Below are 14,678 nucleotides of genomic sequence, written 5' to 3'. Positions count from 1 at the left end.
CTTACTTACATGCCACCTCTGTCTCTGTCTCTCTTACTCTCCGGCCATACTGGTTCATACACCAGTAAACGAACCCTCGTCTTGGATATTTGCGGCTCACTGTGTTCCCGCTCCTGCTCCTCCTCGACCGCACAGCGTCCCGCTCCACCTATCGTTTTACACAGCGGAAGCCAAACTCTGGCCCCAGGAATGGTTCCGGTGGCACCATAGCCATCCACCCCCTCCCCGGCGTCGCTCAACCTCACCCGCTGTCTTGGTGCACAGCTTTGGTGTACCTTGTTGATATTGCTTTGTCTCTCGAGTCTAGCTGATACTTGGCTTCCCACGTGCCGGTACATTGGATCCTGCTCCTGTTACCACGCCGCATCTGTCCAACACACCCCATCTATCTAGGAGCATCATGGTAAGCCGACTTCCTCACCCCACGGCGGTAGCCTGCATGGTTATATCTGTGGCCGCTTCCTGTCACCTATTGTTTGAGTTTCTTTTCATAATGCCTTCACCACTTATGCCGTCTCTTTCCTGTTGATTCCTGTTTATATCCTTCCCCGTACGACATCAATCCATTTTCCTCTCCATTTCCCCCCCAACTCCCAAAGTACGGTCAAGTTAATCATCACATAGGCTCCCCGTCGAAAGCGTGTCCGGTCACTGGGCACATTTGATGTATCAGTGCCTCCAGAGCCTCTAGTACCTCTGGTACCTCCAGCTCCTGCCGTGAATACGGAGTTTTCACAATTGCCTCTTGATGAGACGCAACTCTTGGTAGGACAAGCGACGGCAGCCCTCGACTATCCCTATGGTTACTCTGAGTATTCAACTGGATATACATTAGGCTATACATCTGGCTATTCGCCTGATTTCCCCCCTGCCTGTCCCTCCAACTCTCCAGCACATTCACACAAACGCAGACGACTGGAAGGTTTTTACCCGATGCCTTCTGTCGACGAGCCATCGTCATCTGCCGTTGACTATCAGGAAAAGGTACCTGTAGCAGGTCCTCATGATGACCAGCAGGGTCATGATGCAACATCAATTATACCGCGATGGGCACCCGCCATGCCTGACGTTCAATCCCTGAGCTCCCCGTTGACATGCATGGCAGAGACCATGCTTGCCTGCTGTAACTTCGCGTGGCAGCATCCTACCGGTATGCAGGCTCCCTTTCCCACCGCTTTGCGGCTCCTCTCTAGTACCAAGGTGAGGGCTAATGACTTTGGCCCAAAGGATACCAGCTTCTTCCCGATCCGGCGGCCGTGGTATACGAGCCTCCGCAGCAGTATACGATGGAAGTGGCACAACCTGTGCCAGCCCAAGCGATTCACTCTGTGCAGCACCTTGTCTCAGACTCTGATGGGTTTCCTCAACATGCGCCGGTGCAAGATCAGCACTTGAACTTGGATGTCTTGCCACTCGATGGCTACCCCGTCCTTGGGGAAGCCTCATTGCAGCCGCTGCTCCAGCCTGTGTTGCAACCTACCCTGCAGGAGCCACCGTCCATTGCAAACACGGACGATGATCCTTATCTGGTAAACCAGACTGGCCACGAGTACTCTAACCAGCTGGCTTCTACGGACTTATACAATTATCCAATAGTCACGGCACCGATGGCAATGTCCATGCCGCTCATTGATGAGAATCCTATGGATGCGAATACTTCACTGCTGCCGTACGGTCCAGCCCCCCTTGTACCGCTAGTCCAACCTCCTTTGGTGGTCATTGAGCCCACGTCCCCAGAGATACACAACTGTTATAACACTCCTGCGGCGCAGAATCTACCTCAGCCGGTACTGCGTGAAGATGAGAGCAACACAGTTGGCCAGACACAAGATACAATTCCCGACAACCTACAGCCCACCCAACGTAATGGTAAGCGTGGTCCATTCAGAGACCAAAGCCTTCGAGAGCAAACGGCCCAAACAAGGAAGATGGGCTCATGCATAAGGTGCAGAATGCAACGCATACGCGTAAGTGGCATCATCCTGATAGCGAGAGGCGACGTACCCCGTCTTGTGGTACACAACAGCACTTGGCATGATCTACGTAGGCTAACGCAACACTTTCCTTGCAGTGCGAGTTCAACTCGGATCTTCCAGGCGGCGTCTGCCTGACGTGTAAAAAGGTAGAGAATACAAAGGCAGCAAGGCTACCGTGCCTCCGGTACAAGATCACCGACATGATGCTCTATAAGCCAGGCGCAGTCCCAGGTTACGAGTGGTCCCAAAGATGGAACAAGAACAACTCGGAACCCATCCAGCTTTGGGCCTCGCGTGAAGTCAAAGTCATTCAGATATCTGTTTACTTCTCAAACTCGTTTCTCTTACTGCCGGTGCGCAAATTCGTTCCACAGGAGGGAGACAAACTAGAGCGGACATGGGATTACCAAGGCACCAAGAAGTCGGTCACCATCCCGCCATACGCGCTGGTGGACCTGGAAGCCGGCAAATCAGCGTACACGAGATTTATCCGAGACTCCATGACCGACATTTTCAAGAACTTCCTTGGTGACACGGATAGTCTCTTGTACAAGACGTACCTCCAAGCTTGGCACATGTGGAAAGACCCAAACATCGCGGCGGAGTCGTTTGAATTACTCAACTGGACGCTTCGGCTGTGGATAGCCGTCCGCTTGTCAACTACGTCGGCGTTTATCGCCGGGAATGAGAGACTAGGCATGTCGACCGATATTCTTGACCAAACCAATCCAAACCCTGGAAAGATTCCACTGCCCCCGGTGCTGGGCGCACAGATGGACATGATATTGATCCAGCACATGCAGTCCAAACTTAGACATGAGCTGTTGGACAACCTCCAAAAAGTAATGCTCAAGAATAAGCCATCTAGCTGGCTGGTGACTTACTTGGTGACTTTCATTCTGCTTCACAACGTCGCGCTTATTACAAAGCACGATGCTGCGTATGCTCGCAAGCATGGCATGAAGGTGAGTTTACCCCATGCATAGGGTAACGTCGGTGGCCAGCAGCCATGTTAAGAGCGCGGGGCTCATCCCCCTCGTCCCTCCTTGGCACGTAGTAGTACCAAAATGCTGACGAGATTGCCCTTGCAGCGCCGTTACGCTCGACAAGAAAAAGTCCAAGAGTATCATCTGGGTGAGACCGGCCCCTCCTCCCGCCGTTGAACGCTGACATAGTGGCTGACCTTTGGCATCTAATGGCGACGGCAATACAGGAGCCAATATTATCCTGGCCCACTTTCACTACTGTAACAAGGGCATCGTGCCCTTCTCGGAAGAGTGCGAGGATCAAGATCTTCGGACGTTAGCGCATCTAGATGAGGATAAGATCAAGTTTGTTCGTGCGACCAGGGCACACATTCAACGGCACAGTGAGTCCCCGATACCACCACACTCCCCAGCTAACCGGATTCCCGGACTGGCGCTAATACAGGGGTCAACCCCTTCTTGTACAGAGGAAGAGTGGGAGGATATCCGCGCCAAAAAGGCGTACGAGGAAGACTACTTCTTCGTCAGCCAGTTGTTTGAGGAGAAATGGCAACCAAGGACCTCCGTCTTGTAGCATTTTGCTTTTGTTTTGCTCTTTAATTTTCTTCCTCTTGTTGCTTTCTTTTCTTGCCGCAAAGTCACCCAGTAATGCCTTGAGGTTGTTGAAGCGGTGAGGTCTCGGCACTACGCGTTTAGTTTGGATGAAGGGGGCGGACTGCAGGACGCAGCGCCCTGAGGCGGAGATTGGCTCTGGCAAGTGTCCATCAAGATGCCTTGTTCCGAGATGAGGTGGTACAGGTATGGTAGCTACCATCCAGGGGCATGCAAACTACCCAAGATGGTACCTAGGTGGTACGCTAGATGTTTCGCAGGTCTACGGGGTCATGGGTGGCTGGGGGAGGAGGACACAAGACATTGTTACCGGTATGATATGTCACGTACACGATGGATGCTGAGCATACGAGGCACGAGTAATGGATAAAAGAAGCACGCTGCCAGGCATCAAGTTTGTTGTCTCTTTTCTCCGGCGATGACCGATTCACCATTGCCCGATTCGTACAGATTAGCGTGCTTGATACAATCCCACGCGAAGCAATCATGACAATCATGAAGTCGGCGGCGCATTCAAAGGTCCTATAAAGGCCATGGCCTCCCGCTAGCAGTATCGCTTTGCCCGAGTAGCAAACATCGAGGCACTGAAGCAAAGAAGAGTCCGTCCGCCCGTCCTGTCGCAGCTCCTCACACGGGACCCTGAGCATGTATACACCCGTCTACGCCAAGATAGCGGGAGTGTACATGTATACACGAGAGGGTAGCGGCATCTCCCCCGGATATCTGCTGCAATTACTTGACCGCTTGTTCTGAGCGACGAGAGAAGGGAGAGAGGGCCTTGTTTTGGCTTACTTCTCTCTTTTTTTTTTTTTGTTTCTTAGGGTTTCTTTTCTTTTTCATGGTCTTGTTTTTTACTTTTTCTTGGTGGATTGCTGTGGATCCGGGGCTGAGGGACAAGCTTCAGCAGGAAAAAAAAAAAAAGGAAAGAAGGAAAGACAGGGGTTACGCAAACTTGCCTAGGAGAGGAAAAAAGCAAAGCCAAGCAAAGCCAAGTACTACCTAGTAAGTGGCAGAGAAAAGAGACGACAGTTTTTCAGCACATGAAGACTAGAGGTACTATCTGATCCTGTACCAAAGGGTCTACCAAGGTTATGAATCTTACCCTGCTCAACGCCTAGGGGGGAGACCCTCGATCACACTATGCTCGCTGGTGTCTTATGATAACATCCCCTACGCTACCAAGACCAATGTGTCTCAGCCGGAAGCTCACATTTGGGACACATTTGGGAGGCAATCTAGTGCAAAGGCGAGATGGGCCAATGCAAGGACAATCATTGCTGGAGCAGGTAGTGCGGTGACGGATACGGGCCGTGGAAATACGGCAGCAAGCCGAAGCGCCGGTTTTGTGCTGCCGGGCCTCTTGTCCCGCCGCCGGAACGAGTCCGCGGCCCGGATCCAAATGACCAGGCAAGGGCCTTGGTTGCTATTTGCTGTTTCTCTTTGCTTCTTTCTTCGCGGCTTGCCTACCTAGTCAATGGCTGGGTGCAGTTTGAACCCAGGATGGTTTCAGTGCTCTTGCCTGGATGAGACATTTCCAATTTATTTGCCAGAGAGGCGGTCTGCCTCGACATGACATATAAATGGAGGGCATCTGTCGCTATCGTGCTTTCCAAAACCATCAAGTCCAACATTAACCGAGTCCACACCGTTGTTTGACAATTCCAAAACTTATATATATATATATTTCCCTCCTCTTCTCTTCTCCCAAACTTGAAACTTCTCTCTCAAAGCACAACACATTCGTTTTGCCATTCTTTGCCGTCTGCACTCCAATCCAACTTCAATCCTCTGTCCTCCTCTCTTCCAACAGCCAACATATCACCTGTCCTCATTCGCAATGGCCGGTACCGTTGTTGCCAACTCGGAGCTTGCTGCTCCTCACCAGGAGCTCAAGCTGCTTTCTCCCCTCGCAGAGATGTCGACTCTGCCCAGTGGCTTTCCTGCCGTGCTGGCCTCGCCTATGGCATGGACTGGTCAGCAGTTTGAACAGCAGCCTGACTTCATTCACCACCTGGATGCCGAGGAGCTTGGAGAGATTGACGCTGCTCTCAAGCACTTCAAAGGTGAGCCAGCTACCATTGGCAGTAGCTCCCCATTCATCCAGCTTTACTAATTGCAACGGTGTGCAGCTCTCGAACTCGACGGCGACCTCGTCACTCCTGACAACTTCCCGCTTCCCACTGTTGGTCCCAACGTGCTCAAGGGCATGCGCCAGGACATTTACCAAGGTAAAGGGTTTGCTGTTCTCCGAGGACTCGACCCCAAGCAGTTCTCCGTAGAGGACATGACCACCATATACCTGGGGGTCCAGGCTCACATTGCCAATCGCCTCGGTCGTCAGGACAAGAAGGGCAACATGCTGGGTAAGAACGTAGAAGCCCCGAGCCGAGCCATGAGAGAGGCTAACACCAGTGTTTCCAGTTCACATCATTGCCGACAACTCTTCCAAGGAAAAGGCCGAGCACCATCGCCACTCCACTTCTCCCATCGTAAGTCTGCTGCAGCATACCCCTCAATCACTTGGCGACTGACGCGAGTAGACGTTTCACAACGAGGAAGCTGGAGACATCATCAGCTGGCTCACGAGAAACGCGGCCCAGTCCGGTGGCAAGTGCATCATCGCCTCGACCTACACAGTTTACAACGTGCTCGCTGCTACTCGACCCGACCTCATCCGCACCCTGGCTCGATCTGACTGGCCTTTTGCTCTGTAAGTGTCTTGGACTCTGATGATGTGATTGCATGGCGCAAGGGCTAACGTAGTCGTGTCTCATCCCCTAGGCCCAAGTTCCAATGCCGACCTGTCTTCTTCTACCAAGATGGCCGTCTCATTACCAACTTTGGCAGGGCTGCCCTGATGGGAAGCGCGAGCCACGCTCGACCAGCCCATTTGCCCGCGCTCACTGCTAGCCAGGTTGAGGCCTTGGATGCCATCCAGGACATTGCCGAGGCGACCAAGTTCGAGTTCACCACCCAGCCAGGTGACATGCACTTCATCAACAACCTGGCGATCCTCCATCGCCGTGCTGGATTTGTCAACGGCTCGGAGCCCAGCCAGCGCAGACACCTTGTGCGCATGAGACTCCGCGACGACGAGATGGGATGGAGCATCCCCCTCGATCTGCAGAGCGAGTGGGACAAGGCTTTTGGTCAGGCGGGAACCCGTGTGTGGCATCTCGAGCCCATGCCCTCTGGCTACTTTCCTCTGCGATCCCAGCCCAACTAGGGTGGTCGGCCAGCAACTCAAATAATCTCGCAAGCTACTTGACAGGGTCGACGCTTGGGTTTGGAGCGAAATGCCACTAATGGAAGTATTGGTGAGAGGGCATTGCATTGGCATCGGCGTCTTGAGAAAAAAAACAAAAGAAGCAAAAAAAAAAAAACTATAGACCAGGTTTTGGAGTTGTGGGCCAAAAAACTCCTTCGGCTTGCTTGATTGTTACATAGATAAACATGTTCGGATCACATCCGCAAAAGTTCGGCAATGGCACGGCATAGACTAGAAACTAGGTAGTCAGATTGGACCAAATTTACATATTCTAGCACTTGATTCGTTTCTGCTCAGGCACCTGGTCGCTGTCTTGATCACTCACCACAGGCCACACAGGCCCGTGTAAACGAGGAACCGCATGTAAGCCTCGACTGCTTCACAGCTCTAGTTACAGGGCCCAACGCAGCCATTTGACACATTGGGCATTAGCCTGCGCACTCAATGCCCAATCCGACGAGGCTGGCAAAATGGGCGTTTGAAAAGCATCCGGAGCTCATGATGGGAAGTCGAAAGCGGAGCCCACCTGACCGGGATGCCGAGACACGGACGAGTCACGAGACTCGGGGAGTGATTCAGCCGCTTGCAAGACAAGGAACTGCAGCTTTTGACACACAGCAAGGGTGGGCTAGACGCAGTAGCCGGACTAGAAAGAGAGAGAGAGAGAGAGAGAGAGAGAGAGAGAGAAAAGAGAGAAGCAGGGAGAGTGGCAGAAAAAAAAGAAAAGAAAAGACATGGATATCTCACCGTTTTTGCATGTCTTGGGCGGCAGGGGGGCAATGAGACCGGCCGGCGGCTTATTTACCGGAAGAAGCAGAGACGGGGGAGCTGAGAAAGAATGAAGGGGGTGATTTGCGAAAGAAAAAAGAGAAAACATGACTACTATACCTGGCAGGTTCTCGGGGAAAAAAGAAAAGCCCTGGGTTGACATCCTGTGATTTGTAGGGGGGGGGGGGGGGGGGGCTGGCGCTATAGGAAGGAGATTTTTGACGGCGTCGGTCGCGGCGTTTAACCATGTTACACAGGCGTCTTTTTTTGTTTCACTTTTTTTTTCATCCCGCGTTTTTTTATTAACGCTTTGTTAGACGTTGTAATTCATCTTTTTTTTCCCCTCTTGTCTCCCTTGCATGTAAGCCGCTCCGGTAGTTCCAATGCTAGAGTGGAAATATCCCGTGTTTTGTGTTTTCCTTTTTTCGTGACAGGCCCGCAGGTTGGGGCGGGAAACATTGTAAGTTTGTTCTCCCCCCTGCTAGGTTTTGTGACAGATTGGCGTGAATGCCCAAGTCTCGATCCCTGGCAGGGTGGCGGTGATAAGACACGCGCCTGGACGGGGAGGAAAGAGAGATCTAGGGATGGCGGGGGGATGTGGGATCGGAAGAGGCTTTGATGCGTGTACGAGTATGTCATATCATGTCACGATTTGTCTGATTGAGATGCGAGATGTGAGATGGGGTGCATACATGTATACTGCTACTAGTATCTTGTTTGTGTAAGCCATCAATGTGTAATTCCACCTAGTATGCGATAAGTTATATAAACAAGTAGGGAATAGAGTTGTAGCGTCGAGGTTTTCGGGGGTTAGAGTTGACGTAAAGTGTATGCGAAAACAACGGCAAGATAAGATGAGACGACGGCGAGTCAAAGGTACGATGCCAAGCGAAAGTTTCGATACGAGCTGGAATGACATCCGGCATCGACCACGACCGTAGGAAGCTACTATATCCATAGCTCTCATCACACAGCTCACTCTTTGTAGTCAAGCTGCTTGGGCGCCAATTTGCACAGTGCCGCTACCGACCCGAAACGGCGGATGGCTTCCCCGTGACCCAACCACGGCACTTGAGCACCCGCTGAACCCATGCCGGGGGCGCTAAGCCACGGGGCCGCAATGCCGGTACAGTGTCCAAGTAGGAGAGTCGAACACTGTACAACGCTGAACTGTGATTTCCTAGCTACCCCCTGCTTACGTGTGGAGTCTTGTTGTCTCACCTAGCAAGCAGCATGTCTTCAGCTTCATCCCTACATGCACTATCGTGACGGCATCCAACCTCATTCTGACGGCCACTGCCTGGCACTCTTTGCAGCTCGCCCCAAGGCTCTGACGCGTCAATCGGCTCCGGCAGAGGGGACGTGCCATTACTCGGACCAACAGCGTCGCATCGCATCGCATCGCATCGCATCGCCCATCACATCACATTCGCCTCGCCTCGCATCGCATCGCATCGCATCGCATCGTACCGTGCCGTCGGATTGATTTGAGACAAGGGGCCGGGGCGAGGCCTTTGAGGGTCCCGGCATTGCCAGTACGAGCAGCGCCCGTACGAGTACGTTCGAGCCCAGGTTCATCCTCCAAGTCCATGCATCAGCCGCACGTCACGGGCTGAGACCCGGCGTCTCGTGATCCGATCCTTTCATCTTGCCTCCTCTCTCTCTTCTTCTTCTCTCTGCTCTTCTCCTCGTGCTGATTGGCCAATTCTCACAGCGCCTTGCGACGCGGGTCTCTTCTCTCGTTTATGTACCAACCCCAAGTCCGGAATCGAGATCGATCACGAGCCATGTCGACCTCCAAGCCAATCAGCAAGCCTGGCCGCGCCGACGCCTCAGACTACCGGCCAGTCCACCAAGACGACGACGCACACGATGCCAACGAGGAGGAGGAGGGCGTGTCGACCTCGGCCTACCTGCCGCCGCGCCGGTCGCGCGCAGACCGCCGTTACCGCACCACCATCCTCGCTCTCGTCATCGCCCTCGTCGTCCTGCTAGCGGCCAACCTGTACCTATCTCTGCCCTACTTCTTCCCCGGTCACGGCCCCGGCTCCTGTCCGGCTCCTAGCAAGGTGCCGCAGTACTTCCAGACATCGCCGGAGCTGTGGGCCGGGCCAACAGCCACCGGCAATGCCGCCTTTTTAGCACAGACAAGGACCTTTGATCCCACCGCGACCTTTGTGCCCAATGAGCCGCTGCAGACGGCCATCCCCGTCAAGGGTATGAGGCCCGGCAACGACACTATTTTCAAGATGATGGGCTACTTGTCTCCCTACTTTCCCTCCCCTGGGTTTGGAGTCAATGAGTACCCGCTTCCCGCGGGAGCAGAGATCGTCCAGGTCCAGATGTTGTCCCGTCACGGCGCCCGCTATCCTACTTCTGGGGTCGGCGTTGTCAGCTTCGCCCAGCGCATTGCCAATGCCTCTAGCGACTTTAACCCCAAGGGGCCGTTGGGCTTTCTCAAGGGTTGGGAGTACCATCTTGGGTCGGAGATTCTAGTACCCAAGGGTCGTGAAGAGCTGTACAACTCGGGTAAGCATAGCGGCAGTATGCCATGCGGATTGCCCTGGATAGAGCTGACATTTGCATAGGAGTTCTTCATAGCTACATGTATGGCAGTCTGTATAATCCAAACAGCAAGATTATTGTTCGAACAACGGTAAGGCTCACAGCTTGACAAACAAGCAGTACTTGAAGTCGATTTCATTGCGTACTGACAACTTGATATAGACACAAGATCGTATGCTTAAGTCGGCTGAGAACTGGATGGCTGGCTTTTTTGGGTTGGAATGGTGAGCACTTCATATGAGCCACTTTCATTGCGGGCCATGTCTTACAAAGCTCAGGACGAACAACGCAACTATCGAAGTCATCATCGAGGCTGGAGGCTTCAACAACTCTTTAGCAGGCTCCCTCAATTGCCCCAATTCTTACACCAAAATATCGGCAAACGAGGCCAAGCAGCAATGGATCAACACCTACCTTCAAGATGGTATGTATTCGCCTAGTCCCACCTAGTTTCAAGGGGTATCAAGACAGCTAATGTCAGGCAGCTCTTGATCGTTTCAACGCGTTGACGGATGGATTCGAGTGGACCATTAACGACGTATACGACGCCCAAACGTTGTGTCCTTACGAGACAGTAGCATACGGCTTCAGCATGTTTTGCGACTTATTCACCTATGAAGAATGGCAAGGTTTTGGCTATTCAATCGACGTGTGGTTCTCAGGAGGCAATGCCTTCCACAGTCCTACCGGGGTACGTATTGAGCCTCCCATCTCCGCACAAATTGACGTTGGAAGCACTAATGCTTTTTTTCCTTGATGCAGAGAGCAATTGGCATTGGATATCAACAGGAAGTCCTCGCTCGACTGAAAAACCATACCCTCGGCTACTCTGGCTCGCAAATCAACGTCACCCTGGATAACAACACGGAGACTTTCCCCCTCAACCAGAGCCTCTACTTTGACTTTTCCCACGACACCAACATCGTTTCCATCCTCACTGCATTCGGCCTCCGTCAATTCGCGGAGGAACTTCCGGCTGATCGATACCCCGGAGCCCACAACTTCACCGTCGCACACATCACCCCCTTTGGCGCCCGTCTCGACATTGAGATTATCAAGACTCCGAAGCCCCTCTCGCCCAACCGCGACGGCTACCTCCGCGGCGAAGAGCAGAAATACGTTCACTTCATTCTCAACCAGCGAACAGTTCCTCTGGGTCTGAGTTTCCCCGAATGCGACGCCAGCCGTAAAGATGGCTGGTGCGAGTTCGACACCTTTGTCAAGATACAAGAGGGCATGTCGGACAAGGCGAGCTACGACCATGCCTGCCATGGAGAGTACGACAAGGAGCCTTATGGAAAGATTACCGATGGTGCTCCCAACTAAGATGACCCTTTTTTTTTTTTTTTTAAATTGCTGGAGGGGAAAGAGAAGGGGGCTTTTATAACAACTTTTTAATATGACCAAAGACATGATTCTCGATTGGTAAAACAAAGTGAAATATACGGCGCTCACGGAAGCTTGGACGGGATTTACATGTTCTTGCTTTTTGAGACTTGGAAAGAAACGAAGGCGTGGGTTAGAACAAAGACGGGATTTACGGAACAGCATCGCTAGTCAAACTGTTAAATGGGAATCTATTCGAGTTTCGGTTTCATCTTTGTTACCATCGTCTTTTTAGCGTTCAGCTGGTTTAAGAAACGACTTTATATCTCAAGAGAAATGTACAGACCATCTATAAGCCACAAGAGGGTGAAGCAATTCATCAAGATAATTCTCAATGAAAAAGCCAGCACACCTATTTGACCGTCCTCATCATCCTCTCAATTTTCATCCTCTCAAATTCAAACATCTACACATAAAGCAGCACGGCACAATACGTTGGTAAAAGCAAGACGGAAACGTTGGATCCAACTTTCAAGTATATTCATTGGCAATCATCCACACGCTGGTATCTACCAAAAAGAGTTTGCGCTCTATATAAATCAATGCCATCCCATCCATCCACGGGAATAAAACCTCAAAACGCCCGCTATGTAAAGCCCCAGATAGATATGTGTTCAAACAACAACAAATACAGCGCCGCAGTGGAAATTAAAAATTGCGGACAAATATAATAACATGAACAAGGAACGGCTTTTGTATAACCTCCCATTTTGTGAAAAGGAAAAAATTGAAACAAGACGTAGACGCAACGCAACAGCCTTAGTCGCGCTTCTCGTTGCTCTGGCTGCCCTCGGTCGTCTCAGTGCTCTCCGAGCGCTCCCTGGCGCGATCATCGTACATGGATGCGGGTTTCTTCTCTTCGTTCTGAGTATCGGCCAAGCTGGCAGAGCGAGCCATGTTGGCATGCTCCTGGATGCCGTGCTGAGGCTCAATCAGGATGGTGCTCTCGTGAGCAGGCTCTTCGCGCTGGGGGCTCCAAGCCAAAAAGTCTCGTCGGACTTCAACGTAGTCGTATGAGAACTCGCCGTGTTGGTCGTCGTCCATACCAAGGAGCTCGGCTTCTTCGGAGGCACGCAGCTTAAGGCCGGGGATGAGATCAATGATTTTGGCAATGATAGCGGACATGACAAAGGCATAGGCAGAACCAGCGACGATAGCAGCGATCTGCCATCCGATGAGAACATAGTGGCCGTCGACAAAGCCACCAATGGCACCGCTATTAACCCCGTCGAGACCGATGATGCTACCGCTGGCGAAAAAGGCGTTGAAAATGAGACCGACCATGCCACCGATGCCGTGCTCAGCGAAAACGTCGAGAGAGTCATCGATTCGAATGAGGAACTTGACTGTTGAATACATGTTAGAGAATGGTCTGGATAATCTCCAATGTTGACTACAAAAGTGAAAACTTACTCTTGGTGCCAAAGTTGCAGCAGACGCCGGCAACGACACCCAAGATGATGCTAGCCCACGGGGTGATGAAACCAGACGCGGGAGTGGCAGCAACCAGGCCCGAGATGGTTCCGGAACACCAACCGACCATGGACCACTTCTTGGCAAGACGGAAATCGAGGAGACACCAAGTCATGGCGGCGAACATGGCCGTGAGGCACGAGTTCCAGCAAGCCATGACGGCTCGGAGGTTGGCACCAAAGGCAGATCCACCGTTGAAGCCCAGCCATCCGAACCACAGAAGAACGGTGCCGAGAGTGATGAGGGAGATGTTGTGGGGCCGGAAGTTCATCATCATCTTCTCGTTCCGGCGGCCCAGGACCCAGGAGTAGGCGAGGGCCGAGACACCGGAGCCGATCTCGACGGGGACACCACCTGCATAGTCGAGGACGCCGTTCTTGAAAGCCCAGCCGTTGGCGTTCCACACCCAGTATGCCAGGGGGCAGTAGACGAGGGTGGCCCAGAAGAAGCAGAAGACCATGCTCGGGACCACCCGGCCGCGCTCGGCAACGGCTCCGACAGTCAGGCAGGCGGTGACGGCGCAGAACATCATCTGATAGAAGGAGTAAAGGAGGGCCGGGATCAGGGGAGAGCCAATCGACGGGGTGGCCAGGACCCTCTGGAGCCCAAAGTGGTTGAGGTTGCCAATGTAGCCATTTTTGGAAGTCGAGCTGAAGGCTAAAGAGTAACCCCAAAAGTACCACTGGAAGACGATGACGCTAAAGGACATCATCGTCACCCAGAGCATGGAGAGGGCGGACTTTCTGCGAGCGAGGCCCGAATAGAGAAAGGAGACGCCGGGTACCATGAGAAGCACCATACAGGCGGCCACCAGGATGAAGGCCTGGTCTCCGGATTGATACCATTGGTTCAGGTTTTCGGTCCCTGGAGCAAAGGCTTGTCAGTCACCCCGTGGTCCATTTTCATCTCGGAACCATGACTTTGCTTATTGGGAGAGATAAGGGGGAATCAGGGTGCTACACGAGGAACGGGGTCAAGTCAAGGCTACTGTCGTTACATACTGGCATCACCCCCGAGGGAACCTGTCCCATTAAACGCGGTCGGGGCCCCAAGATGGGCGTAGGACATGGTGGGCTAAGCGAAATCCGGGGTTTCGTCGAGTAGATGTTGGAGAAGGCCAGCCACGAGGACCAGATAAACGAGCGATAGGACGCGGAGTGAGATGAGACGAGAGAAATCGAGGATAGGTCGGATGCCGGCACAGGGCAGGGCGAGGATCCGGGAGCCTGAGCTACGGCAAAGCGCTGTGATAAGGTTGCAGGAAGTGAGATGCCTCTCGAGGTTCGACCAGAGATAAGACGTGCAGGAGAGGAAGAGAGATGAGAGGAAGGAAAGGGTAGCAGGACCAGATTAGGAGGAAAGACGGAGGAGGAGGAGGAGGCTTAGAGATAACGGACAGGCTTAGATCCGTTGTATATAGCATGCACATCGCCTTCAACACCACTCAGGCAGTCCCCGATTTCGACAGCACGGCGACAAACCGGGAGCAAGGCCGCTGGGGCCATGTCAAGGGCCACCACGCCTCTTCCTTTTTTCCCTCTCATCAGCCCAGCCCTGGGGGGGCCCATGATGGAGCCAATTACCCCAGACAGGGTCGTCCGAGGGCAGAGATAAGACACCAGGGGTGGGCGGTTCTGGCTGCTG

General features: G+C 52.8%; 4 protein-coding genes across 4 annotated transcripts; 3 read left to right on the top strand and 1 right to left on the bottom strand.

The window, feature by feature from the left end:
- Positions 1-933: 933 nt before the first annotated feature.
- Positions 934-3,536, top strand: Triagg1_7563 (uncharacterized protein; the record flags this gene model as incomplete). The annotated part of the gene is made up of 6 exons (XM_062902312.1): positions 934-1,150; positions 1,228-1,869; positions 1,990-2,015; positions 2,072-2,941; positions 3,068-3,110; positions 3,190-3,536. The coding sequence occupies 6 exons, from the start codon at positions 934-936 to the stop codon at positions 3,534-3,536; spliced, it is 2,145 nt and encodes a 714-aa protein (XP_062753388.1).
- A 1,875-nt stretch (positions 3,537-5,411) lies between these two features.
- Triagg1_7562 (uncharacterized protein) lies at positions 5,412-6,800 on the top strand (the record flags this gene model as incomplete). The annotated part of the gene is made up of 5 exons (XM_062902311.1): positions 5,412-5,637; positions 5,704-5,937; positions 5,996-6,063; positions 6,115-6,284; positions 6,356-6,800. 5 exons carry the CDS (start codon positions 5,412-5,414, stop codon positions 6,798-6,800), a joined length of 1,143 nt encoding a protein of 380 aa, XP_062753387.1.
- A 2,597-nt stretch (positions 6,801-9,397) lies between these two features.
- Triagg1_7561 (uncharacterized protein) lies at positions 9,398-11,501 on the top strand (the record flags this gene model as incomplete). The annotated part of the gene is made up of 6 exons (XM_062902310.1): positions 9,398-10,139; positions 10,199-10,266; positions 10,338-10,399; positions 10,454-10,599; positions 10,661-10,866; positions 10,938-11,501. 6 exons carry the CDS (start codon positions 9,398-9,400, stop codon positions 11,499-11,501), a joined length of 1,788 nt encoding a protein of 595 aa, XP_062753386.1.
- Positions 11,502-12,320: 819 nt separating this feature from the next.
- Triagg1_7560 (uncharacterized protein) lies at positions 12,321-14,102 on the bottom strand (the record flags this gene model as incomplete). Its single annotated transcript, XM_062902309.1, has 3 exons — positions 12,321-12,907; positions 12,975-13,898; positions 14,036-14,102. 3 exons carry the CDS (start codon positions 14,100-14,102, stop codon positions 12,321-12,323), a joined length of 1,578 nt encoding a protein of 525 aa, XP_062753385.1.
- Positions 14,103-14,678: the final 576 nt, after the last annotated feature.

This window comes from Trichoderma aggressivum (assembly GCF_033847375.1).
Source record: "Trichoderma aggressivum f. europaeum strain CBS 100526 chromosome Unknown scaffold_034, whole genome shotgun sequence".
Classification (NCBI taxonomy): domain Eukaryota; kingdom Fungi; phylum Ascomycota; class Sordariomycetes; order Hypocreales; family Hypocreaceae; genus Trichoderma; species Trichoderma aggressivum.
This window is presented reverse-complemented; position numbering and strand designations above follow the sequence as displayed.